Source organism: Tetrao urogallus (assembly GCF_951394365.1).
Source record: "Tetrao urogallus genome assembly, chromosome: 1".
NCBI classification, from domain to species: Eukaryota; Metazoa; Chordata; class Aves; order Galliformes; family Phasianidae; genus Tetrao; species Tetrao urogallus.
In genome coordinates this window covers 173,747,725-173,775,417 of record NC_136813.1, presented here as the reverse complement: position 1 = coordinate 173,775,417, position 27,693 = coordinate 173,747,725, and the positions used below count along the sequence as shown (strand labels likewise).

The 27,693-nt window shown below is 41.0% G+C and overlaps 1 protein-coding gene across 1 annotated transcript in view; it reads right to left on the bottom strand.

The window, feature by feature from the left end:
- PLXNB2 (plexin B2) overlaps positions 1–27,693 on the bottom strand; it is a gene marked incomplete at its 3' end in the record, with an annotated part of 74,417 nt that overhangs the window by 28,978 nt on the left and 17,746 nt on the right. The window contains exons 10-17 of the mRNA XM_079539083.1: positions 25,243–25,335; positions 23,999–24,080; positions 19,513–19,685; positions 18,675–18,823; positions 15,038–15,146; positions 3,100–3,236; positions 2,028–2,195; positions 986–1,094 (exon numbers count right to left, since the gene is read on the bottom strand). Of these exons, the coding sequence (XP_079395209.1) occupies positions 986–1,094; positions 2,028–2,195; positions 3,100–3,236; positions 15,038–15,146; positions 18,675–18,823; positions 19,513–19,685; positions 23,999–24,080; positions 25,243–25,335 (1,020 nt within the window). The remainder of the gene's footprint in view (positions 1–985; positions 1,095–2,027; positions 2,196–3,099; positions 3,237–15,037; positions 15,147–18,674; positions 18,824–19,512; positions 19,686–23,998; positions 24,081–25,242; positions 25,336–27,693) is intronic.

Sequence of the window (27,693 nt, the reverse complement as noted above, 5' to 3'; positions counted from 1 at the left end):
TCACTCTCAGTTACGTAAATGTTCTTATCCTACACACTCCTGCAGCCATTCAGTTACACAAACCACAGCCAACAACACTAACACACAGAGCCAAGAACCCTCAGAACTTCCTCTATTAACACCTTAGTTTCTCACAGAAATCAAATGCCACTTGATAGCTTCTCCCCTAAATACTGATATTGCTACAGAAATGAAGCAAAACAAAAGATCAAAAAAGATTAAAAAGCCACCTGGCTTTAACATACTCTAAAAGTTGAACCACACATAAAACACTAGAAATGCAGATTAGCAATTCTATAATTATTTTTGAAATTGAGCCACACTACAGTCTTAAATTGAAAAGCTAGCCTTAAAAAAAAGCCTTAAAACACATTCTTACTGGAAGATTGTTTTCTAAGCTCTCAATCTTTGTATTAAATTGCAATCTTCATGAGAAGAGTGGGAAATTGAGACCTACAGATAATGTCAGTTCTTAACATTACAAGCAAGACATTTGTTTTCTTTTTTAACTTTATTTATTGTCCATGTCTTTTTTTTAGGAACATGCTGTAAGTGGAATATGCTTGAAGAAAGAAAGAGAAGATTTTTTTGTTGCGCACTGACTGTGCAACCAAGAATGCAATACTGCAGGACTTTTAGGCAAATTGCTGAAGTTTGCAAGGAAGGAGAAAGACGAAGACAAATTACACCACTTTCAAGTTTTGTAATATATCCAGTTTACCATCCAAAGCTTAATTCTTATATCCTTATTCATTTTGAATGAAAATAATTTTAAAGCAAAAGATTATAAGATCCACGTAAATGTAAGTGAAGATGGCGGGAGTGGGCTTTTCTCAGACTGAGATCCAGAACAGACCCAGAAGCCTATTCAAACGTCCCTCCACCTCAAGCCCAATGAATTCAAGTGGGCAAGTTATGCATTTTTTTAAATAGATTATGTGTTACGCATCCAGTGTGATGCCTTGTGGGGGGAAAAGAAAATTACCGTTTTGGAGCTCAGTTTGCCTGCTTCTGGACGCTCTGCATGTACCATCAGTGAGAAACTCTGGATCAGTTCAAACCCAGTTCCAGTTACTGTAATATTTCTCCCTCCACTGAAAGACAAAATTAATAGAGAAGTCAAGTAATTGGCAAAACACTACAGCTATAGATTGCTTTATCCTACAGCATTACTACTTCCACTGAGAACAGTTATGTAATTGCACACATTCTACACAAAAAAATTCTGTTAAAGCTATTGATGGCAACATCATTTAAAAACAGCAATGTCAGCTTAAAAATAATTTTCAAATAGCAGAATAGAAAAGTGCAACTCATTTTGTCAGTAGCTTTTCACTGATGCCTATTTTTGTGTGCTTTACTTCTACAATGTTTTTGTTCAAATGCGTCCACCTACCACACACTGAGATAAAGGTGAGTGTATTTTCCACAGATCTGCAGGGAACTGGCTTCCCTATTCCTTTTCATTTGCAACATATTTTTTACAAGAGAATGTATTCACATAAGAAAAAGAATGCATACAGGTGGCCGGTGGGAACTCAAGTCTTCTCAGTAACACAGATTGAGAAGGATAGCAATCCTCAGAGCAATCCATTGAAATAAGGTTCAGTTCATAAGGAGGAAAAAAGAAGTCTTTTAAATACCCTGGAGTAAATCACTAGTGATCTACCAAAGAACCTCTGAGGCCTCCAAACTGCCCAAACAAAAATCAAAAGCAAGTGTGAAAAACACATCAAATTTTACATAAGCAATGCTCCCTATATATGGAGGAAGGTACCAGTTTATCTAAGAGAAGTCATGGCTGATTTTATTTTTATTATCCTATTTTTAAGATCACGATCTTACACTTCTTCCTGAAAGAAAAACTTTTCTTGATTCCTCTCTGTCAACTGTGCCCAATAGGCAGAGCAGTCAGCGTATAAGTTTGAGACTATGGTAGTTTTTATTTCAAACAGTTCTATATGGAGAAAAAGCTACAACATATTCTAACCCAATTGTAAATGAAGTAATGACAAATATTTCATTACCTGCTGAAGCTATTTACAGGCTTGAACTTGGTGACAGTAGGATTCTCACTGTATGAAAATTGCACTGGTACATCAATTTTTGTTTCCCCATAGCGCATTGTGACTCCAACAGCTTCAACCTTGCTATTACGTCCTGTAACGCAAACAACCTCATCTCCAAATTCAGTGCTAGATTGCAGAAGAAAAGGAAACATCTTTAGTTACTAACATTATTGTGATCTGTATTCTTTACTATAGTACTTCATAATAACAACAATAAAAACTCTATGTTTGCTAAGCATTAGGAAATTACATGAGTAGGTAACATTTTCTCCAGATCATTTAGAGTTTTTAAGCAGATATGAAAAGCAATACTGTACAAACACAATGTGCTGCCAGCACATTTCATCTCACTCCATTTCTGGGGGGGAGAGAAGGGCAGCAATTAATAATTGATAGGACCAGAGAGAATGGTTTCAAGCTACGGCAGAGGAGATTCAAGCTGGACATTAGGAAGTATTACTTTTCAGAAAGGGTGGTCAGGCACTGGAATGGACTGCCAAGGGAGGTGGTGGAGTCACCGAGCCTGGGGGTGTTCAAGGAAAGGCTGGATGTTGTGTTGAGGGACATGGTTTAGTGGGAGCTATTGGAAATAGGTGAAAGGTTGGACTGGATGATCTTCTAGGTCTTTTCCAACCTTGGTGATTCTATGATTCTGTGATTCCGTGATTCTATGATTCTATGAACAAGGGGTACAACAGGATTAAAAGTGTATATGTTTATGGAACCACAGAGGAGATGTTGAGTGAGAGCATGGCCAGATATGGAGCAGCCAGTCAATCAGAGTGAGCTGAAACGGTAAAATTCTTTGCATAACTGAGTTCTTCAGCTTTGGTGATTTTTGCAGCTACCAATTCCAGCTGAAGCCTCTGAGTGAGTTTGTGGCTGAACATTATGTGCAGAACCACACTGCACAGCATGAATAACTACCTCTAAGAGATAGACAAAAGATTTGTGTAATTTCTAAAGGCCAGAAAAGGTTGGTGCTTTGTTAGGATACAACTCTGTATTCTCCATTACCCAGGGTACGTACACATTGCAAGGCTGGCTACCGAGATAAACACGAACATCCTTCTTGGAACCAGTTGCCAGGTTCATACCAGTGATGGTAAGTGTGGTTCCTCCTGCTTGTGGACCACTTTGAGGTCTTATTCCAGTAGGCTGAGGGTCCTGAGGGGAGAAAGTGATCAAACTACTTCAGAAAATTAAAATAAAATTGACATCAGTATTTACTATTATAGGAGATAATAGTAGTTTAATATCATTACCTGAAAAATAAGAAGATAAAAATAATGAAGGACAAGTCTTCTCAAATAAAAGTCTATCATTACTCATGGTGAGCAAAGGAAGAAGTAACGTGGCTTTATATGAACTTAAATTTCCTATTTGCAATATTTAGAGTTAATTGCCATTAAATCTGTGTGGGTTTTGTGTTGAATTTCTTGATTTCACATTTAATAATTCTCTCTTCCTTATGGCTGAATCTGCCTTCCCCTTTTCCTTACCCTTTCCTACATTCCACATCGGTGACAGATGAGACAGAAAAGTTTTACAGAACTGATACTAAGAAACAAAAAGAACATTAAGATTCCATTTATGTAGGACTTTTAATTGCAGTAAAAGAGTATTGTCTCCTTCTTTACCAATGAGCTCACAGGAAAAAAAATTAGGAAATACTAAACTTTTCTTTATACGCCTAAAAGCTCGGAAAGGATTTCTTAAGATCAGTTGAAACAAGCTTCAAATTGTCATGAAATTTGTCAGAAATAAAAATTTCTCAAATAAGTTCACTCCTTTTTTCTCAATTCATTCTTTGTTTCTGTGACTGCATTCCCAGAGATATGACAAATACTACAAATTAACAGTGAAGGCTTTTCACGAGAAATGCAATTTAATTACTTCATCCCTAAGTAGTCCCTGCTCCCAGTTGAGGAAATCACTGCTATTCAGGACACCTCTGAATTAAGAGTGTGAGTGAAGCCATGTAAGTGGCTTGAGATCCCTCAGCCTGGCTTCAGCACGCGCTGCCTGCCAACTTGCTAAAATGAGTGGATGATGGTGAAGTCCAGCCTTAGGGCAGTGCTCTGTGCAGCATATCCATGATGGTCAACAGTGAGGGGACCTGGCAGCTCACACTGATGGTTGGACTTGCTGGTCTTGAAGGTCTTTTCCAAACTAGATGATTCTAGTTGATTCTAGATGGTTATGGTTGGCGACTCTGCACACAGCAGGGGAGTTGAAACTTTTCTATGAAACATTCTATGATTCTATAAATCTATGAACAAAGGAAGAGCAAAGACATTTGAGGACTTCCTTCTCTGATTAGGGTTTACCTGATCACCATCACATTGCATAGATGCTCACTCAGAGGACTGGCCATGCTCAGAGGGGGAAAGGCAATGCTCAGAAAGTTTTGCTGACTAGTCACATAGCAAAAAGCTTTCACTTGCGATTTTTTACTCATGAAAAGTCTGCCATCTCTGTGTCAGCTTGCAGCTACAAATACAGTGGTTTGTGAGTGGCTGGTAGAAGAGGGAATGATGTACCGGAGTTCGGCTGAAAGCTCAGCAAGCCATTGATAGGTATTTAACAAATAGGAGGAATTTGTAAAAATGCATTCAGTTGACCTTGTGATTACTTGACAAATTTGTTTTATTGAAGCAATGATATTATAGAAACATAGAGAACTTGTACTTGCTGTGCTTGTTATATACTTTCATGTCTGAGCAACTTCCCTCTGAAGGAATGTATCACGGTTCAGCACACTTCACAAATCCACAATGACAACTGTAATTTGCTCTCAAGTCATTGAGCTTTAGGAATATGCTTTAACACTAATTGGGTGTCAATTGCTTTTCTTCCCTAAGAGAAATCTGTTTGTAAACCCTTCACTCCTCAAGATGTACGATGATATAGCACGTGACTGCTCTCATGAACTAACCTCTGATTTCTTTTTAATTTAATACATCACTTGAGTTACAACATTTTATGTAAGGAATTGACTCAAAGTAATTTTTAAGCATAGTTTAAATAAAAGGGAACATTGATTCAACATAATAGAGTTGACTAAAACTGCTTACTTAGATCTATACAGCCCTCTCTGTGCATACTCTTCTTCAGATTTAATTGCTTGCTGATTTAACTTAAATTGAGATTACACAAGGGTAAATAAAAGATTTGAGTAGGCCAGTTTTAAAAGTCACATCTGAAGCTTAAATTAACATGTCTTGATCTGCTCTTCACAAAAAAGCTCATTGGTGGCTTTTTGAAACTCAATTTTGTTGATTAAAAATACTACAACTGAAGATGTGTTGCTCATAAAAACTTACAAACACCTGACATTTAACCTTAACAGACAGAAAACCATGCTTTTTATTAACTTCAAATTAAGTTTTGATTGCTACGAAGTGTTAAGTATATTGGACTAGTACATTATAGCCAGTAAAAATCCACAGCAACAGATAGATGGATGTGGGAGGTACAGCTTCCAGAAGTCAACATTCCCCAAAAACTACTGAAAAATTAGTGGACAAATTCTTTACCCCTCAACCTCAGGAAAAAACTATGTAGACTGTGTAGCCTTTTTTCTAAACTCTATCTGTCAAACTTTTATACAAAGATAAATAACTACACCGTTAAAGCTCAATTGGGTATCTGATCCATAACATAGGCAGTGCAACAGTTGGTTCAGTAGCTAACAATCAGCAAATACCAATTAAATACATGAATAACTACAAACCTCTATGAATAACAACAGCAATGTGGATGTGAAACAAGTACCTGTTCCATTTTCTCCAGAATTTCCTTTTTTTATTAGAAAGACTCTGACTCTGCTAATAGTTAAAGAGCTAAAAGGAGATGAATCCAAGCTTTTTGCAGTGGTGCCCAGGGACACTTTCAAGAGGCAAATGGAATCTGCTCTGGGCGTCCCTGCTTGAGGAAGAGCCGCCCCGATTGGCTTCCTGAGATCCCCGTCAACCTCATCCATTCCGTGATTCTGCATCATTTTGTGAAAACCCAGCAATGCCAAAAAAGAGAATGGTACCCACGCCTCGCCCCACTTCTACAACACAGCTGCAGTGTGTAGCCAGCACATCTCAGCTTCATTTCAGGTTAATGAAAAGCTGAGGCCAAGAATTGCTATGGTAGCTACTGCAAGTAGCAGCTGAGCAAGTGGAATAGTTACGTTTAACCCTTATTTTCTCTTCAATCGCCATTTTTGCAGCAATCCCTCAAAGGGCTATTTTAAAACAGCTTAATCCAAAGTATTCATATTTAACCTATTTAAACTAATTTTGAAATTACAAAGAACACTCCAGGGACTAAATAACGTGGACATCCAGTAAAGATCTAATAAGGAGAAGCTAAACTAAGCTCTGTGTGCAGAGGAGTTTTTCAGGATGACCACTAAAACAACGCATCATAAAGGAACAGCTTGTTACCACAAACTTGTCAGTAATTCAGTAATTCTAATTTGCTGTTTTCTGTTTCACAGTCTTCTCCTTTTCCTTCCTTTTCCTTTCCCTTTCCCTTTCCCTTTCCCTTTTCCTTTTCCTTTTCCTTCTCCTTCTCCTTCTCCTTTTCCTTTTCCTTTTCCTTTTCCTTTTCCTTTTCCTTTTCCTTTTCCTTTTCCTTTTCCTTTTCCTTTTCCTTTTCCTTCCCTTTCTGGGACCTTCCAGAAAAATAAGTAGCTTAAATATATTACTGAGAATTTTAACCATTTTATTGCAAAACCAATGCACTATCAGCAAGCCTTAGTGCTCTTCTAAAATCTTCATAGAAGGCTCCAAGTACAAAGCTGCAGCAGCCCACCTGGTGGTCATCTTAGAGTACCAACAAAGGAAAAGCGTAGTTTCTCACCTGAATGCTTACCCTGAAAGCATTTTTCAGAAATGCAGTTATGGCTTCGAGATCAGCAGGAGAAGACATTTTTCTGAATGCTAAGATAATTTTAAAAAGGCCCTTCAGCAATGGTACAAGGCCTTGAGAAGAATCGTGTTACCTCAGGAGGAGGCAGCCCTTTCCCATACGTCACATCATGCTCACTCACATGTGGAGAGGTTCAGACCTTTGCAAGCCACTAGGCTGAGTCTTACTGTACCAATTCTAGCAAAGCTGCAAGAAACCTACCCGCACCTCTATGTCGCAGACCACAGCCCCCCATGAGATTCCTTCTTGCAGAAGAAATAGTAGGCAAAGTGGTAAATCCTTTGCTGCTAACCTGGTTTGGATGATATAAAAATTGCTACTTTTACCAAGAAACAAGCCTCTTCCATCTGGGCTAAATCCTGGGCAGTGCTAAAAATTCAACCATTACAACCTGCACTGATCAGCCCAGGACACCAAGCGCTGTGGGTTCAGTGATACCACATTTTCAAAATCCCCTCAAGGATTTCCTTTCTCCTAGTTTCTTCCCTATTCTCCTTTCAGTTCCTGAAATCAAAAGCACTCCTGCACTCGTAACAGATACTCTGCTTCCATTTTCATTCCTCTGCATCTCCATATCTGTTTGCTCAGTCAGAACGTGCCTGGGGGACGTCACACTTTCTGCAACATTGCACCACAGTGCTTGCTGCAATTATGATGTTAAGCAGAACATTTGATTATGTGTCCTATATGGAATTTATAGCAGCCTTGTAATAATTCTTCTGGAAAACATCGGCTCTTGTGAGGGCTTGGCAATGCTTCATTTCTCATGGACACAGTAACATTTAAACAACCCTACCAACATTAATTTAACTCTTGTTTTATAATTCCTTCAAGTGTAGAAAATCTAAGTTCACGTACATTGCAGTTGCTTGAAAGGGGAAGATACTCTTTCAAGTTGCAGTGGTCTAAGCACTGGACACATTTGATCACTGGGCAAATACTGTACACGTTTTCCATGTATCTGAATGAGCACAAATCTCCTCTGCAGTAACAGGTTCCCTCATGCCTGGGCTTTCTGACTGCCTGGCTTTCAAAAGCCTGCTCCGATGCCTGCCAGTTGCTCAGTGGCCTGTCAAGGCATGTAGGTCATCTCTCAGCAGAAGAACTTCTCACGACCCTACCCTTTCATGACTAGGTCCTGTGCTTGCAGGATGTGGATTTGCAGTTTCGATATGTGCATCCTCAGCTGTGCTATTTGAAGAAGGATCTCTTCTCAACAGGTGTAGAATGATTTATCCTGAAGAAACAATTTGCTCTCAACAGGATTTCTTGCTTGTAGGTCAGCGCAGATTTTAGCTTGTCAGCCATGGGAAATTTGAGCGTTTGTATCTCTTACATTCCAACATTCCTTAAATCCTTGGTAGAGATAATAATGCCGTGAGAGGTCTCAAAATGCACCTGCGACCTCTCTCTCCCGTGCTGTACCACACTGCTGGGTGAGTACTCTGAGCTGATGAGCAGGTTTCCAGCGCTTTGATAACCACTAGATAGCTTTGGTTGAAAAATAATAATAATGCTGTGAATAGGTTACCTGTTCTGCCTTGATGACTATAGTCAGTGCTGATCCTGTTGATATAGCTTACCTGAAAGCAGTGGTTATCTACTCCAATTGGAAGCATTGAGGCGATGATAATATCTAAGCAGAATCCTTGCACATTGCTTATGGTATATAACATTTAAACAGTGTAACATTCTTCTGTAGCAAAGGAGTTTTTTCTCTTTGTAACACCAATGAATTACTTGCAACTTACACTCACATTCATGTGTACTGCGGTGCCCTGCCTCATCCCTGCATCGTGGACTGACCTGAACTTCACAAACTGTATTTTTGGGTTGTGCCTCACAGTAATATCATATTCTTGTAACAATCTGTCTCTGAGATACACTGTGCTTCGTCAGCACGCAGGTATGAGGGGAAAATGAAGTCCTGGCAGAAATACTAACGCTGGCCCAAGCACGCATATGACTTCATGTCCAGGCCACTTTCCAGTGTCCTGTTTTCTTTGGTGCAGTCAGAAACCTTTCCTTGCTTTCTGCTTGCATCCTCCACTTCATACTTGCAAATTTGTTCACAGAAATGCTTATATATTATTTGTCGTAGTTTCATGCTTTCTGCATGCTGGAGGGTAAATTATCTCCATGTCTGTTCCACTTATAATCACATTTAGCAGCAAACTTACTTATTAGCAACGTACATGACTGCTGCTCCTGATAGAGCTACTTCAGTCCCTCTGAGCACTTGCATCTGAGCTCTTATATTTTTCATTTTGTTTATTAATTTAGAATGAACATTTTCATCTTTTATATTTTATTGCTTGCAGTCAGTCTTTTTGCACAGGTAGGAAGGTGATTTGTTATTTCTTTAGGTTTCTGATTACAATGCTATTAAAAGATAGTTTTTTCAGGCTGAAAGTGCTCCTAGTGTTTTAGGTGTCTGTGGTCTGCTGGTGTCCAATCAAAGCACAGCTTTTATCTGGCTAACAGCAGGGTTACTTTTTTTCTCCTTTTCTTCCTGCTCTCCAGCTTCTTTGCAATTTTTCCATTAAAGATACACAGGTGCAATACAGAACCCTTCCCCCAGCTTCCTTTTCACTTCTCTGTCTTGCACTTGGGATTCAATCTGCCACGCCAACTAATGTTCTTTTTCATTCATTATGTTTATTTGCTTTTTCAGCTCTCCTGGTTTACATAGTTGTTCCGAGCCAATTCACTTCTGGTCTCTCACACAGCATCCATGAACAAGAGGACTGCAGTTCTATGGGGCGTCACTTAGGTTCTGCAGATTTTCTTTTCCAATTTCTCTGTTTTTTCTAATACTCTACCACCAAGCACATCCTGAACTTTTTATATTCTGCTGTACAACTCTGTAAATAAGGATACTAATTGCTGTATTACTGAGCTATGATAGGAAATTTCTAGCCCAAGAGCTGCACCACTGAGATAAAAGTGGTCACCTTTTGTCCTTCACTAATGCAGAAAATGGGAGGAACAACCAGCCACCAAGGAGGCTGCTGTTGAAACACTGGCCAGAAATTCAAAACAGTTGGAAAGCAACAGAGGATGGGAGACCAGCAGAGATGTAAAGAGACCTTGCACAATGTTTGTGCTTCAAGGGGGGATGCTGGAGAAAAAGCAACCTTTCCAGACCACAAGCAGAGACAAGTGGGGAGGGTAAAGAGGACGGTGGCAGAATGTATCCCCATGATGCTGTGGGAGTTGCCAGCTGCAGCACGAGGGGAAGCCAGCAACAGATGGATGTGTCAAGTGGGCGTAGCAGGCAGCAAATGGTAGAATTGCCTCAGCTCCCTCCTGCCAGCTCCTACTGCAGCAACCTCTGTCCTGGGCTTTGCCTTTAGTGGGACTGCACAGCCACAAGCACGGTGTGCCCCTGCACTTCCACGCATGGGAGGCGTGGGATGTTGTGCTGGGAGCCCGAGGAGGATGCACACGTACATGTGGGCAATACTCTCACCAGTGTACACAGCGTGTTATTACTCTGCATTTATCTCATCTGTCCTGTCTCCAGCCAAGTATCCTTTCTCTTTCCTCATCCTGATCCCAGCTGCAGTTGGCTCTGGCTGTTGAAGCAGGTCTGTAAAACAACTCATTTGTTACCAAAATTATTCCTCCCGCCCCACTCAGTGCTGAACTGTTCTGCCAACCCTCGTGCACAAAAATTAAACACATTAAAGGCGTAGTCCATGAAGTGCTGGAGGCACTCACTGCCTTCATGAAGGTCAAAGTGTAATTTCATGGGCTGCAAAGGTAACCACAGGAGCTGAATCAAGCTTAAGAACAGGGCACACGAGCTGCTCCTTCCCCCCCTCTGTCGGACACAGAACCTGTTTCCCCAGACATGGCACCCACCCACAGCATGGACGATTTCCACTGAGCACAGCAGCAGCCGCTCCCTGAGCCGGCCTGTCTCATAGGCCTGCAGGGACAGCGCAGCCAGGCCTCGCTCCTGGGTTACACCAGCGCAGGCCGGTGGGCCAAGCCCTGCTCCCCTGGGCTGCTGTGTGTGAACCTGCAGCTTGCCTGAATGTTTCCAGGTGTGTAGGCAGAGCGTATGCCAAGTGACACATACTGCCTGCTGTGGGTGGGAGGCTTGCACACAGGGCTGATATCCTAAACCATGGATGATTTGGACTGTAGGCAGCATCTTTTTGTCCCGAGGCAGAGACCACATCATTTTCTGAACAGACCACAGAGCCCTTTGGGCAGCTCTGATGGAGAAACGGAAGCACGTTAGCTGGAACACCTGCCTATCCTGTACCAGTGTTCACTGGCAGCCTTCAAGCAGAACCCACAAGCACCAAATGGAGGGGTATATTTTTAAGTGATGCCTCAGATGACAGAAATTAGGTTTAATAATATCCACGTGAGGAAGGGCAACTTCCCAAGACCTCTGAGCTACCCAGCTCTCCTGGCCCCTGTGCAGGCTGACACACAGCCAAGACGTGCTTCAGAACTTTTATTACTATGCAGAAGGATAATACATAACCACTATCCTCTGGCAGCATTTCCAGACTGCTGTGGGTGTCTGGTTTATTAGCATCAATCATAATGGCAACGAGCCATGTAAACTGCCCTTCTCCCCCAAACTATAGTGCAGAATGGATGTGCCATGGTGAAGACTTGTGGAGAAGAATTAAGGAGGGAGCTGAGCCTCCACTGGAGCCCTGTGGCACTGATAGCACTGTGGCAGTGAGAGATCCCCCAGTGACTGCTTCTAATATCAGGAAGGAAACCAGAGGATGGATGAAAATAGAGAAAAATACTTATTTGCAAGAACACTGCGGTGGAAAAAAGTACCTTGTTAAATCTATCCTTCCATACAGATTCATATTCAAACTCCCAGTACAGTGAGCAGTCATCTTCATGTTTGTTTTCAGATCAGACTCTAATTTGTTGCTCTTTCTTACACTTACTTGGGCTTTGTGAAACCATGTAATCTTTTTAATCTAAAGCTCACAGAGCTGCTCTTGCAAACAGGCACTGAAGAACCTGGAGCCAGCTGCAAGCTCTCATTCTGATGGCTTGAGTTTGAAGATGAGATATTCTGGGAAGGAAGCACACTTGTGTGGTATCACTAGTCTGGGTCATTTAGCTGGGAAAAGCTTAACTCCTACCTTTAGTTCTGTTTCTCACTGCCATCAACAAACCAATCAGATGAACAAACAAAAAGCAGGACTGGCCTTTATCCATGGCATGGCTTCTCCTGAACAGAGACCAGCCAAGTTGTCAGAGGCACAGCATAGCTGGACATTAAAATTTAGTGTCATTTCATTTCTATTTCAATAAAAGGAGAATGGTTATTGCTGGATTCTGCTTATAGTGAAACAAACAATAAAAGGTCAGTGGAGGAGGATGAGGTTACCAGAATTTAATTTCACTGAAATGTCTGTACTTGAGCAACATTCAGGATAGAAGAAATTGTGATTGGTAGGGGGACATAAAACTTTCTGTTATGGAGAAAATATAGATGAGACTATTTACTATACAGCACAGACTTCTAAGGAACAGGGCATTTTAGTTCAGAAATGATTTTAAGTTGAAACCTTGGCTTTCTTTCTAAGTGGATTGTTGACTTAACTAGTGGAAGTCTCACCTGCTGCTTGGCTCAGCACTGTGCAGGCAGAATGGAGTGTAACCCCAGGTTGTGCTGAAGGTTGTCAGTCCAGCTTTACAAACACACCTCATTGTTCTGGCTGGGCACTGACTGCAGCCAGAGGTAGTAGTACCTAGTAACTGATTATGAGGTCTTGCTGGCAGCCACCTACTAGATGTATGAACCCCAGCCCGTGGGCAGTATGTAACACTTTTGCACTGCATAGACACCAGGCGGAGCAGCGCCTCGTCTCCTTGAGTTTGTACACTCATGTGTGGTGGTGCCACACACTGCATTTCAAGTGGACACAGCTAAAGCTGAAGCAATTGTGCTGAGGGTGATCAAAGCACACAGCAGAATCACTGGTATTTACCAGCAGTAGAGCAGCATATAGAGTACCAAGGAAAGGGGAAAATACATGATAGGAGATTTATTTTAGAAAGGTTCTTGAAAAGTATTTTCTTTCTTTTCTATATATCAAAGAGTGGAGCTTTTATATAAAGCACAGATTTCGTGTATCTCCTAAAACGAGCCACCAAGGAACTGCCTGAAAACAGCAATGAAACAAGAAGCAACTTTTCAAACAACAGCTGCCTAGGCTGGCTGTACTGACCATCTGTTCTGATGCCAGAAGCGCTCATGTCACACTTGCAGAGGTGTGCATAAGTGTGACAGCCCTGCACTGATTTTAATACTACCACAGCTGGCTTCATTTTCTAAGGAACAAAAAGAAAAATGAACGTAGGAAGGAATTTCACTAGTTGTAAAGCATGTAATGCTGCACTTGATGATTCTGTATTCTTTGCCATTGCTCTGCATTCTGTAATGAAAGCCCCCACGGAAAGATTTTTGAGGTAAATAAAGACATTTTTTAGCAGCAGCTAGTTTAGGTATCTGATATTTCAGTAACCTCAATCCATTCAGAGACTGGCACATAGGAAGTCTTGGACCTTCACATAAACATCCACCTGGACGACAGCTGTGCATGGCAGCTTGTCCTGGGGCACCACAGGCATTTGTGGGCCTTTCCCTCAAACAGTGGAAGGCAGCAGCGCTGCTCTTGTCTCATCTCACAGCTGCACTGAGCACAGAATCCCACCAGAACAAGTTCCCACAGGGGTTTTCTAAGCCTACACAAGGGCTTCACATTACATTTCAATTCATTTTGTAACTTGTGTGGTTTTCATGCAAACCCTGAAATAATCTTTACATGCAGGAGAAGCATAGGAGAACTGGTACAGCACATACACAGTGTAATGTCATAGCCTCTGTCCTAGAGATAGTGAGGACACAAACATGGGACATGATGTTTCTGCACATTTCCTGCTCTCATTAAGATAAATGAGATGATTGACAAAGGAAGATTTAATTATAACCTACATTTCCACAAAGGAACAGAGGAGGGCTGTGACAGTAGAAGACCATTTTCAAGCAAAATGTGTGCTTTTGCAGAGATACTATGAGGGAGAGGAGATAATTGCCTCAAAATAATGGGAAAAAAAACAACACTTCTAGCCTCTTTTGTGAAAACCAGAATATCCTCTTCTCAGCTGAATGTCATTCCTGACTTTTTCCACCTCTTACTGCTGACTCCCTTCCTTTCCTTCTCACAAAGTACAAAGAATTAATGAGACAGAAGTTGAAACATAGGAGATGATAAAGCTGTAACACATCCTTCATATTTTATAGATTTACAGGTTTTATAGACATAATTTTAAATACCAAGATGAGAATAGAGATTAGTTAAACCTCTCAGCTATCACACGCTCTTAGAAATTTGGAAGACCTCACAGATACAGACAAAGCTGCTTGCTGCTAAATCCACAGACTAGAACAGCAATAACCCATGGCCATGTTTAGGGTAAAGCAATTAAAGACATAAATTAGATTCTCCTTCACAGTGTCACTGACAACAAAGCATACGTGTAATCTGACTCAGATCATGCTGTCTGTGTCTCTGCATGCCATATTTTGGAATGAAATAAATTACTTAAAAAAATTAATGCACTCATTCTTCAGCTGCTGCGCATTAATTCCTGCAATTAAGAACACTGGTAGCCTAAACACAGTGATTAAACTGTGTGCCTGAACAACCTGATTTTTACAGTGCTGACTTGTTTTTATTCAGTACTGACACTCAGGAGATATTGTATCACTGCTTAATAAGTCGACTGCAATTTCTTTTCTGCTGCGTTTTTTCAACTCGACATGGCAAATATCATCTCAAAATAAGACTCTGATCTATTGATAAGAATAGTTTTGATATACCTTCCGTGTAACTAAATGCTTGAGTTTAGTGTTTTCTAGCATGCTTGAGCCATTTACTGTTGATTAAATACAGTTTTTAAGGCCAACACAAGTGTTTAACAGGTAAACTTCAAGCAATGCACAAAGTATAAAACAGATCAATGCCAAAAAAAAATGCACTTACCTGGTATGTAAACTGCACGTTACTTGGTGATTTACCTAATTTTCCATTGATGTTAACTTCAATTTGACCTTGTTTAGGTTCCTTCATTTCTCCAACTTGACACACAATCCTAGCGAGAAACAGTAATCTAAGTTTATCTGATAGCAGCAACAGCTGCAATACAATGCAAGGTACAATAGTTAGCACACCTGCTGCCAGCAAAAGCACAAACTTGGCTTTATCCTACACGAGGTACTTGAGCTCTGGCTCAGATTCCCACCACAACCACCCAGGAATATTTTAATCATATCTACATGGAGTGAAACTGAAACTTGAGCACTGCACATAGCAACTATTGAGCTCACTTCTTAGTAGAAGACTCAGATTTAGTCCAGAGGTATGGCCAAACCGTATGACCCTACAGAAAGTTTTCCCATCATCCGGTGGTGTTAAAAAACCCAGACACCCCACATAGACCTTGGTGCAAGAATCAGCTATCTTGTAACTGTGTATCGGAGCTGCTAATGCTTTTGTTGTGAATCCTGCTATCTCCCAGCTTTAAGCTACTGCATTTTCACACCTACGATCAAAATCCTTTTAGAATTACTGTTCTCTGAAAATAAATCCTCAGATAACCCACGCAAAATCAGAGGTCAAGGAACAGTGGAGGAGAAAACATCCTGTTTTAACCCTCACTGCTGCTCAAGGAGAGCCGCAATGTTTAGATTTCTGTTTCCAACAGGTGACATGCAGAATAAAAGCATGAAAATGCAGCAAGGATTTGACACACTCGAAAGGTGGGACAAATGCTTAGTGGTGAGCTGATAATTCAGTTAGATAAGGATGCACACAGTGTCTGCAGCCTGCACGGGCAGTTTCACACCAGACACACCCTAGGAATCACTGTTCATTTCCTTCATTTTTTCTCTACTTGGACTATTGCTCCTCTGTAAGCAGTGCACAACTGCTTAAAAAAAAACCCAACAACAAAAGAAAACCACACAACCCAACTCCCAAATTACTGAGTACAATGTACTTAACTTAGGACTTATAATAAAAGGATTGTCAAGTCCCCTTGCAGATTGCTCCAGAATTTTCTGCCTGGGTACTGGCAAGTGGACAAAATTCTCTAAATTCTTGCATGTCCTGGCATACGTATGGCCGCCTGCGTCTGTTCCTCATCATCTCTACTGTATTCTTGGAAGTTGTATCTCCATGTCAGGCAGAAACAGGAAACAGTGCCTTCGGAAGAATGTCTACCATATGTCAAGCTAAGGAAAGCAGTCGGGTGCTGGGGCTTGGGGGTGAACAGGGAGCCGGCAGTGGGATGAGCAGGGATTTTAATTGAGCAAAGCTCCCTCCCAGCCCAAGCGCTGGCACAGCCTCCCTCCCCTTTTACAAATGGAAAACGATAAAGGAGAACAGGCTTCTTCGAGCTGACAAAGAAATACCACAGCAGAGCCAGCGAGCAGCATCCAGTGCCTTAAAGCTTGCTGCCCTCCTACCCATGGGAGGAACCAGCTCCAAAAAATGAATAGCTCCTTGCTGCAGGAAGGATGGAGAAGCAAGAGTCAGTGCTTCTTTATCTTTTTTTTTTTTCTTTTTTAATTAAAAATAAATAAAGTAATAATTAAACAAAAGAATAGAAGAAGATAAAGATGCGAAATTACAGATATCCATTTAAACATTTTGAATAGCTTCTTTTTCAAGGCTTCCCTAATGGAGAACATCCTTCAAAACCTCCTAATTTGTTGGTAAATTACATTATGCGAGTTGCATTTGTTCTTGCCCATTACCACACTGGCAGAGCTTAAGAAACCAGTAATGTTGCTACGATACAAGGAACCAGTCATCTCAGTTTTGGCTCCTTTCCACATATTTAAAAATACCAAAAAGCTTTAGAGAAAGCCAAGAGGCTGTGGAAATTCTTGTAAGCCTACATTGGGATTCAATGCAGCTTTTGCAAACACTGGGAATAGGAAAGATGGCTGAAAGGGAGTTTTCAGAATTTTGTGGATAGTGATGTGTGTGTAAATGGGAGTGATGGCAACGGATTTGCGAAGCAGTAGGAGATACAGAGCTTTATAGATATTCTTAGGTCCTTGGGGCCTGGGAAGCTGCTAAATGCCTGATCCACAAACCAACTAAAGCCATAGCTTTTTCAAAAGCTAAAAAATAATTAAAAAAAAAAATTGAAATCTCTTAGGCATCTTCAATATCTCTTTCAAAACACACCACAGAAATAGCAAAAAGTTATTGTACTACACTTCAAAATAATCAAGGGGAGAGAAAGCCAAGGTTTCAAATGCAGTTTTAAACACTGAAAGTGAATGAAAGAAAAATCACACAGCTTAAAACGTTGTTACTAATAACATGAGGACTACTCCAAAAGTAATGTCTCCTGTTTTATTATGTTCACTCATGACGTCATAGGCAGATGTTGGTGGTAAGGCAGTAGAGGTTGAACATTCCCACCAATATTCCATTACATGTTGTTGCCATATGATAGATGGCAGTAGAGGGGCAGTCTGACAAATGGCATCTGACATGGAAGTGTGTGTGAAGCAAAGGATCTGAATTCCTCCTCCATGTAGAAAAAATGGCACCTGCTGACATTCACTGTTGCTTGTTGAATGTTTATGGAGACCAAACAGAGGGTGTGAGCACAGTGAGTGCTAAGTGGTGCATTTCAGCAGTACTGACAACAGTGGTCACCTCCACTGCCGCAGATTTTTACGAGTGGAGCATGCAAGCTTTTATTCACTGCTGGTGAAAACTCACAGCTAGTGGTGGTGACTATGTTGGAAGATAGTGTTTTGTATCTCAGAATTATCTCTATCAAGTAGTGTTATTGTGCTTTTCATATCTGTTGTAGTTTCCATGGAAATAAATAGAAGGCGTTACTTTTGGAATGACCTACATATTACTACTGAACTTTTACGCCATGCTTTCAAACGGCTACTATCAAAAGGGTATTTCCCTCTTGAAATTAGATGCTTGATATAATCTGCAGTATGCATCTAGACACCTAAAAGAACTTAGTCACCTTGTTTTCACTTTTTGGCACTGCTTAAGTCTGACGAGTAATCTACAAAGCATCTACCAACCTGCTCAGGCAACGCAGCACTCATAGACTTGTTGGCTCTGTGATGAAACTGAGTCATCTAACATTAACCCAAACCTCAAGGCTCCCTCCCTGTCCCCAAGAGAGAACCTCTGTGGCTGGACTGTTATAAAAAGAATTAAGCTTCCTCTTGCTTTGCTGACTTTCCCATTGGCTGTTCTGTGGTTAAGACTTCCCAACAATTTTAATGACTAGACGCACACCTATCATGCCTTTAATTTTAATGCTCATAAATAGTTTTGAGACATCTGCAGTAACAGTTTATGAAAGCTTTCCAAACAAATAAAAAAAAGTCAATGAATCAGAAGGAGGAGGGTAACATGCTATCATAAATTTGTTGCTGTACTGGAATCTGTATCAATTTTAAATAATAACTCTGACATGTTAGTATGAAACACTGCACTTGTACTGTACCAGTTCTATTACTGGTGATTTCTAATAATTACAGTGATGTCATCTTCTTGTGACGATGCACAGAAGTTCATTTTTAAATTTTTTTTGCCTAAAATGTTGTGCAAAATACACAGTGATTACCTTGTGGAAACAGAGTAGAATTCCTCCTTGAAAATACATTCCTTGTCTGCCACTGTTATATTTTTTACATCTTCTGCTTTTATTCCCAAATTAGATCCCATTATGGTCAAAAGAATTCCACCATCCAGTGGTCCAGTCTTTGGCTCAATCTGTGTTTACATGAGGGAAAGTAAATAAAGAAATATTTCAGTGACCATACGCCATAAGCAAGTCTGAGCACTGGCAGGTGGCTGCTGCTGACTGCTGTCTAGTCAGCTCCAGAAACACCTGCTCCATTTTCCAATATTTCATATTACTAAGACTGGATCCTTCATCCATGGCCATCCCTTTGCACTCAGTGCATAAGTAAAGTAGCTGAAAAAGGACTCGGCAGTGTCCGTAGCTGTTTCCAGATATTTTGTTCAAACTTGAACCTAACAAAAGCTCTGAATGAAATATCCCCATTATGACTCAGCATCTGCCATATCATTATTGCATTTTGTGATGGCTGGGATATGTTCTTATCAAATGGTGTGTGTGGATTTCACACGGTAATTTAGATGTGCTCAGTTGAAGTACCTATAATGTTTTCTAGGGAACGATGCCCAGAAACACAGCATTTGGCTTGTTACTGAAAAAGCAACTGTTGGAAGTAAAGGAGAGTTTATTGCTTCTTGCTTTGGCTGCTGGTTCACCAGGTGGAACAAAGCTCACTACGGGCTGTACATCTGGACTCTCCAACTTCTCACTTTCAAGTTCCACAGCCTCAGGATGCATCAGGTTTCAGTAAAAGTTTGCTTAGATGCTTTCTGATGAAAAACAATGCACTGGTAAGGAGGAAAAAAAAAAGCAATCTTACGCGAGTAATTTCTGGATAAGGACATGTGTTGGTGGGAGGAGCACGACACAGCTTCTCATACACACACTTGCTTGGCTTGCCATCCTCTTCACACCAGACACACTTGTAGTCTTCATGGGCAGCGAGACACAAACTGCAGTCACTGCGTCCATAGGAACAATTGTACAGGGTCACTGAAATAGAGATGGTAAATGTACTTAGACACTACCCTACAAAAAATCCTATGTACAAAGCCCTCCATTGCTCAGCTCAGTCCTGTGAAGAAGGTGCACACTGTGAATGCTGCTGGAAGAAAACCTTGTTTATTGCTGGACAGAAAACCCTCACAACTACCCTCATGTAGAGTACAAAATATATGATCAAGAAGAACCCAAATAGTTTTGGTCACTCAGGCTTTGTCCAAACACTTAAGCACAAAGTCTTTTCTTTGAGCATCCTCAGTGAACCTGGCTATATGACAGCTCAAAGACCAGCTCCAAAAGCAGGTCCTGATGGAGCGCCAGCAGCCAGAGATTGAAGGCCACAAAATCCCATGGTGTCACTGGAACAGACACAGCTGGCATAGGACCGAGACTGTTGTGTATTTATAAGATGAGATTCACCCTTGTTAGCTGTTTCCAGGACATTTGGGCCTTTCCAAAATCATCATGAAAGCCTCAATGAAATACAAGGTCAATACTTAATGAAACATGTCTTAGTTGTAGTTGTCCTTTGTCCATGTCCAAAAACATGTCCTTTGTCTTAGTTATACCTCCCTTCTTCTCCATTGTCTTGCTTTTGTCTCTCTTTGCCTTGAGTTGCTACTCTGACACGACTTATTCCTTCTGCAGTGGGGTTTAATCCCAGTTCTTCTGAACCAGGAGATCAGATCCGACAGTCATGTACGTCTGAACCAAGCACCAGCTGCCCCAGACACTAAGCTTATTTTGGCACCTGTCCATCTCTAGTATGATGCAGTCACTAAACAAAACCAGTTTTTCCAAATGGATGCAAAGATTTGAGATGTAGCTGGTGGTTCAGCACCATAAGGAAAGCCTGGCTTTGCAGAAAAACCTTTGGAGATGCCCTTGAGAGCTAGCCCAGAAGAAACAGACTGAAGAGATGCCACACATTTCTCTGGGGAAAGCATGTGGCGCAGATTATTCAGCGCGAGTGCTGTGCTTCCCTGAGCAGGTGAGCTGGTTATCACAAAGAGGGGAACTTCTTGATCTTTCCTTTTATGCTTTCCCTTCATCCCTGCTTATCTCATCCTTGCTTATGCCTATCCTTTGGCTGCCCTATTTTTCTGGCCATGTGGCTTCACCCTCTGTCACCAAGGCTCTGGCACCTGTTGAGTCTTTTTGTAAATCAGCTTAACCTAGCAGAGGAGCAGAAAACTATCCAGGTTTCCTCCTGTGCTCTTTCAAGTGTTAAATGTGCACACAGATGGGAGTGGGGACTACATGACAGAGAATCAGCATCTCCCCCTCCCAGTGGCCATTAGCTGTTTAAGCTCATTAAGTCTCAAGAAATGGTACCCTTAGTGACATTGGTTTTTTCCCCAAGGAGGAGCATCCTTAAAGATGCAGTAAACAAACTGACATACATAGAAGAGACCAGTGGGCAAGAGAGACTGAGATAATCCCTTGGAGACTGCATGTGGTAAAAGCCTTCACAGATGTCCATTTAAAGAAGGCTTCTACTCTCAGAGTAGCAGAACTCCAGAAAGGACACCAGCAAACCCACCCTCCAGTCACTGATGTTTCAATGCACGTGATGTCCTCCTAGATAACAGCAGAAGCAGTAGCAGCTTTTAACATCTAATTCCAAGAGGCTGCCATGTCTGATTCCTACTGAAATGAAAAAGTAAAATGAGAATGCTGGTTTTGTTTCCATTATTTTCCAGCAGTGTCCTTATTCCTACTGCTAGGTCTGAACAATTATAATAGATATCTAAAATATCACTGCAGTCTCTCTACCATTTGTATGAAAGCATGCAACCTCATAAGGGCAGACTTTCTCTAAATGCTGCATATTAAAAAAAAAAACAAAACAACAACTGTGTTCAGTCTCACAGCTATAGTCTCTATTAGAATAGCACATTTTTATTCTTTCTATTACAACGAAGAGTTAATGCAACAATGAAGGCTGCTTTTAACCCTTCTTATATCTAATCAGTATATTCACTTGATATCAAGCAGCTCTACCAGGATGCACTCAGATGAGACATCCCTGGATGTGTATGCAAAGACTTGGACATAAGTAACACCGAATTTATGAGAAAAAGCATGCATTTGATTCAGTCCCTCTCTTGAATTTACAAGGAAGGGTTGAGTGCAAAGCAGGAGCAGCACCATTTGCTTCATACATTGAGTGCATCAGTGTGGAATCACTGCATTACTAAATAGAAGCCAGGAAGAATTTTCAATGATTAGTGCTACCTCTTCACTCTATATGTTGGATGTGAAGGTAGTGATGGGGAAAAGCACCAGACTGACAGCTCTGCTATGTTGACTATGTGCTACTGACAGAAGAAAGCAGTCAGCAGCAAGGAAGTTTCCTCATGGCCAGGCACCAGCTTGCTTCCTTCATGCAGCCCTCAGAAAGGCTGCTACAGCAAGGGAAGCTGAGCAGCTAAACAGCTGAGCAGTTAAACAAGTCTTCCCTTCTTCCCCATGCCTTCCTAAACCCCGCGTTACCCACCCACACCAATGCACGGCCACCTGGCAGAGCAGGGAAGTACGCCTACAGCATCACTTTGTGGTGTTTCTTTGGCTGGAGTGAGATTTTTGTCCCATCCTCCTGTAAACAATGTTAGTGCTGCAGTGTCTTGACATCCCTCACATCCCATTGCATAAATGCATCTGAGAATGCTATCGCCTTAAAGCATTAAACTCTCCCCTTGTTCACTGATCAGCTCATTAAATGTACCAGCAGCAAGCCACTCATTAGATTCAGACTCTTATCCATCACCTTGAGATACCAGCTGTGAAATCATTGATAAAAAGGACAAAGGATAAAAGAGCTATATTGGATTTCGTACTGTTCAGCACCCCTGATGGCACAAGATGTGAAAGCGCTGTCGTAACTTAATATTCGCTAAGTGTCATACAAAGGAAGGTGCTTTGACTGGCAGGTTCAAAGGTGCTTCTCAGCAGCAATCATATACCCAAAGTCAATTCTTTTCAAGATGCATAAAAAATACGATGCTCTGGATTTCACCCGGCCGGGAAATTTTAAAGCAAGAGAGAAGTTGGATACAAAAATCTTTTATAATAAAGAGAGATGAGACATTTGTTGATAATTTTTCAATTCCTCTCTTGCAAGGATTCTACATTTTGATTTGAATGGTAACCTTCCTTTAATAATTTAGCTACTGCCTTTATTCTATGGTTTTGTTTTTTCCCAGACTGGGAAAAAGATGTTGGGAACATTTGGTCAAAATTCTGCAATTTTAAATGTCACGGCCTTTAGAATGGAAATGAAGACACTGAGACTACAGCATGACTTCCTCAGAATGTGCATCCTAGGTCCTCTTTTAAGTGTTTTCATCACTGCACACAAAGCCATAGGGAAAATCTGAAAACATACTTCTGTGCTGCCAACGTGACAGGGGATCAATTTAAGTATTGTTCAGACAGTAAAATATGGTCTTCAGATTTAAGCTGTAGAGAAAATTACTTGGGGGTAGTGTTAGTTTTCCCAATGCTGAGTCCTCACATGAATAGCAGTAAGAGTGTTGCCTTGCTTTTTTTTCCAGGATCATGCCCTAAAACATTGGTCCACAGACATGCTGGGCAGGTCCCAGCAGGTACTGCTCCACTGATTTTAATGGAGCATCCTCACCTCAGCTCCAGACTAAACCCACAGACGTAACTGCTGGAGGTTGAAAGAAGTAAAAATAAAGTAATAAGCAATCTATATCAGAGACCAGGTCTTTATTTGTGCTATATACTAAATACACTTTTTTTGTTGTTGCCATAGAAATAAATGAATAAAGTAATGAGATGGAAGCACATGGAGTGTTTACGTGTCTTGCTGACTGCCAGCAGACACAAAGGCTGTCTGCTGCTCAGGAGCTGAGACTGCTGCAGGTGCAGACTACAGGTGAAGTCCAGATGAGTAGCAGTAAGGAAAATTGCCCCTGTGTTAACGGGGGGAGAAAGTTCATTGCAGCTTTTGGAGGCTGGGGGAGGAAAATGGCTGTTTAGGGAACAAATCACTAAAGTATGCTTGAACTGTGAAGTTTTGCTTAGGATTGTCTTTCAGAGCAACTTCAAACTTGAGAATCCTGGCAAAGTCTTTAAAATTGCCTTTAATATATAGAACACTGATATTTAATTCATGAATTTAGTATTAATAACTTTTGGTCTGTCAGATTTGATTATTTCACCACTAAAGCCAATAAAACCTGGAAATGTAACATTCTTATCCACAAATCCAAAACTATAAAAAGATTCCTGTTTACTGTAATTAACCGCCCCCAACCCTCATATTTTGTACTTACCCATCAGTTTGCTGTCAATCTTAACCTTGTCTGTTCTTATGGATAATTTAAGTTTTAAGGTTTCATTTGCACTATAGGAGAACTGAAAAAGATGATATTATGGAGATATTAATTTTGCAAAGCAAATTTCATACCTTCTGTGATGCTTAATAGTCAGAGCTGCGAAGGTTTTAGAAGCTATCCAAAACCATATGGTCTTTTTTTTCACCTTGGCCCAATATATTTATAGAAAAAATGTTTTAACGAGCCTAATCCTTCTCATTCAGAATTTCAAGTACCAAGGGAGAACAATATCTGAATGCCTACTTTTCATTAATTTAATTTACGTTGGGTTATAAGTATCCAAGCAGCGAGGGTACTGTTCGGTGTCAGTAAATATAGCTGCGGACCCTGCTGAGTTCTCCCTTCCCACACCATCTGGTCCCATTATTTCTGTGGCCACGGCAGGCTTGCACCACACAGAGAGGAAACCTCTTGCATCTTTTGCAGCGCAGCCCCCTCATTATAGCCAAGGCACATGGTTTACATGCTCCAAGACACGGGCTTCTGCTGAGGCTGAAAGACAGCAGCAATAACAACAGGTGGGAGAGAAAAACAGCAAAGAAAATATAATGGCTTCATAAAGGAAATTATTTGTGCTCGACTCAAATGCTGCATAAATGTTAATTAGTTCTCAAAACCACTCTCTCAGCAAGCTGATAAGGTTAAAGTCAGTGTAACATTTGTGAGTTTAGCTTTGAACTCAGTAGACTTTTTCTGAATACTATTTTCTTTCTCTGTAAAATAAACCAGAGAGAAAGATGCATGGACATTAAGTAAGCCAAACAACGGCATACTATTAGCATTCCATTTTTTACAGATGTAAAATCTGTGCTACGGGAAAGATAATTAATTGGTGTGTGGAGAGGGAGAGCTCTGAAATTCTCATCTTTTATCTCAATGGTTTCACCAGATTGCATTAAAAGTGGAGAATAAAAGAGTAATGGCCCCAGATTCCTCCAGGGGCGATACAATGAACCCATCGATTCAGAAATATAGCAAAATGATCCAGGACTTTAAGGGGAGACCCTGGGAACTCTGAGCCAAAGCTCCTGCTTTTGGCTGCTGCTACCAAAGGAGAATCTCTAACACTGATGAATCTCTTTTATGAGGGAAAACAGTGCAACATACTTCAAGACACACACATACTGAAAGGTCTACAAAACAGCATATATTTGGTAAGCAAATCATATTTTTGCATTTACCTCTTTACTCATGAACGAAAATCTTCCTTCCTCTGCTGCCTCAACAGGAGCTTCAAATTCAAATTGGCTGTTTCCAACCACAAATTTTTCATCCTATGGAAGAGAAAAGTTCAGCTTTCAGTTTTTACAGCTTCACCAAGTGCAGTAACACACCACCAGGCAATATATTGTCCAGCACTGGAAGTAATAAGATCAAATGGAGAAAGCTAACCAGTTAAAGTCATCACCTGAAAGCCAAGCTAGTGAAAAGTCCAGCCAGTACAATCTGCTGCCATCTGCACCCCTCCAGCATTCCCTTAAGGTGCAAGCATGGAGAGGTTCAAATCAACCAACAACATATCTAGCACTCGGTTTCAGAGAGCATGAAGAAAAAGCCAAGACACGTGAAAGCTGGATGGCTTCACACATCAGATGTGTCATTAGTGGAACTGCTTGAGTTCTGCCCTTTAAGGTTTTCTCTGTGGGATTACAGGCAGAGGAGGAAGGCAAGAATTAGACAGTAAATGGGAACGAACATCCCTCAGACTTTACTGGCTTCGTTTTTACTGCTTCACCAAGACTCCAGCTCTGTTCTCACGAGACAGTCTTTGATGGCAGCACCAGTTTAAGAGTATTCCTGCCTCCTACAAGGCTTTCTTTCCCTCTCTTCACCCTCTGTCTCAAAAAAGCCACTGATTCCTGCCCCTAGGCTGTTGCACCTGAACAGCACTAGCACAAATCTCAGCAGCTGTTCTCAAACAAGGGACTGAGCCAACTAAAAAGCAAACCATGGCACTGTTCCTGTGCTGGGTCAGCCTCCCATCCTGGCCCACAGCACAGCTTTGCCAGAATAACCAGGTTAAGAAACAAATGGCAAGGATGTTTTTAGAAGTGTTGTTGGTGAAGACCAACAGAGACCACAGGAATACAAGACCACCTTCATCCCTAATGCTTTTTAGGTCCCAATTTCAATCACATCTCAGAGTACTTCAAAAAAATACTCAGTAACTTGATCTCTCTTTCCTGTTCTGAGGGTTACTAAGTCTGCTGCTGATGTCATCAAAACCTTGTATATGAGGATAATAAATATATCTTTAATACTGCATCACTGGCAGCTCACAGATCAGGTTTATCTAAGTTGTGCAGTGGAAGCCCCTCTTATTGCCCCTTCGCTGTGACATGTTGGGCAGTGGACAGAAGAGCCCATCACGGCTTGGGACTGAGGAGCAGCATGTGCTCAGCTAGGCAAAGGGCCTGCCTCCAGACTCTCCGAGGTTTATGTATAGAGGGATACAGACCTTTTACTTCTTCTTTCTCAGAACCTGCATACAGAAAACAAGCTGCTGAGCTCACAAAGATCTTTCCTGCAATATTTAGAGCCCATTCTATTTCACATCCTCCAAGCGTTAAATCACCTTACAAACCTCTTTTTTGAAGAATGATGCTCCACTGTCCCTGTTTTACATTTCAAAAGTGATCAAATTCTGCTGTTGCTGCTGTGGAAGCTTTCCTGCATGTTTAACAGGCAGTGTTGGGAAAGGAGTGGACCTCGGTGTGCATGAAGGCTGCCACCTGGAGAGAACTGAAATTGGGCTGCCATGCTGGGCTCTACAGCAGAAGGCCCAGAGCTCTACTCAGCAGCCTGGGTGTAGAAGAGGTAACATAACAAACACCAAGAAGTGATTTATGCATCAGACACTCATGACAAAGACAAATCCAAATGGGAAGTTACTAATAACTAAAATCTTGGAGGGCTAATGTGGTTATCTTGTTGCTGGTACATCTGTCTCTCCTACCACGTGCCAATCTTCCAAGGATTCAGCTGGAGAATGTCTCTCAGAAGTTGCATGCAATAAACTGATCAGTGTTAAACTTCCCTTCAGTGCCTTTCTCAGCTGCTTGCTCTGAATGTGGCTATTCCCAAGAGCAAAAGGACAGATTGGATTTATTTCTGCTTCCTACTGAAATTCTTTTAGAGGAAAGAGGGTCAGAAAAATAGTCAACAGCTTCTCATCTTTTAGTCTATTTGCTTCCAGCAAAGGCTCTCACAAGGAGATTTATTCATTGTAGTATAAGTGTTACCAAGTTAAGAGGATTATACAAAAATTGTGGATTTATTCTTCTACCCTGACCTTAACCACCAATCTGCATTCATGGAGATGCTTAAATGAATGATACTGCCTAGTGCACTTAGTCATTATTAGTATAATGATATACTGTGGCTGTGCATGCTCTTTTAAACAAAGCACAGATTAAACTAAGATAATAGAGCTAGTACTTCAGAGTAACAACAGAACATTTATTTTGCTGATCACCTTTTTCTAAGCAATAATGTAGGCAAATAAAATAAAAAAAATGGATATATTCCAATATTCTAATCAATAAAGTCCTTAAATGGGTTCATGGCTATGTGACTGCCACCTGCCCAGGACATCCTATGACAAAATTATTCTATGTGAGAAGCCACATTCT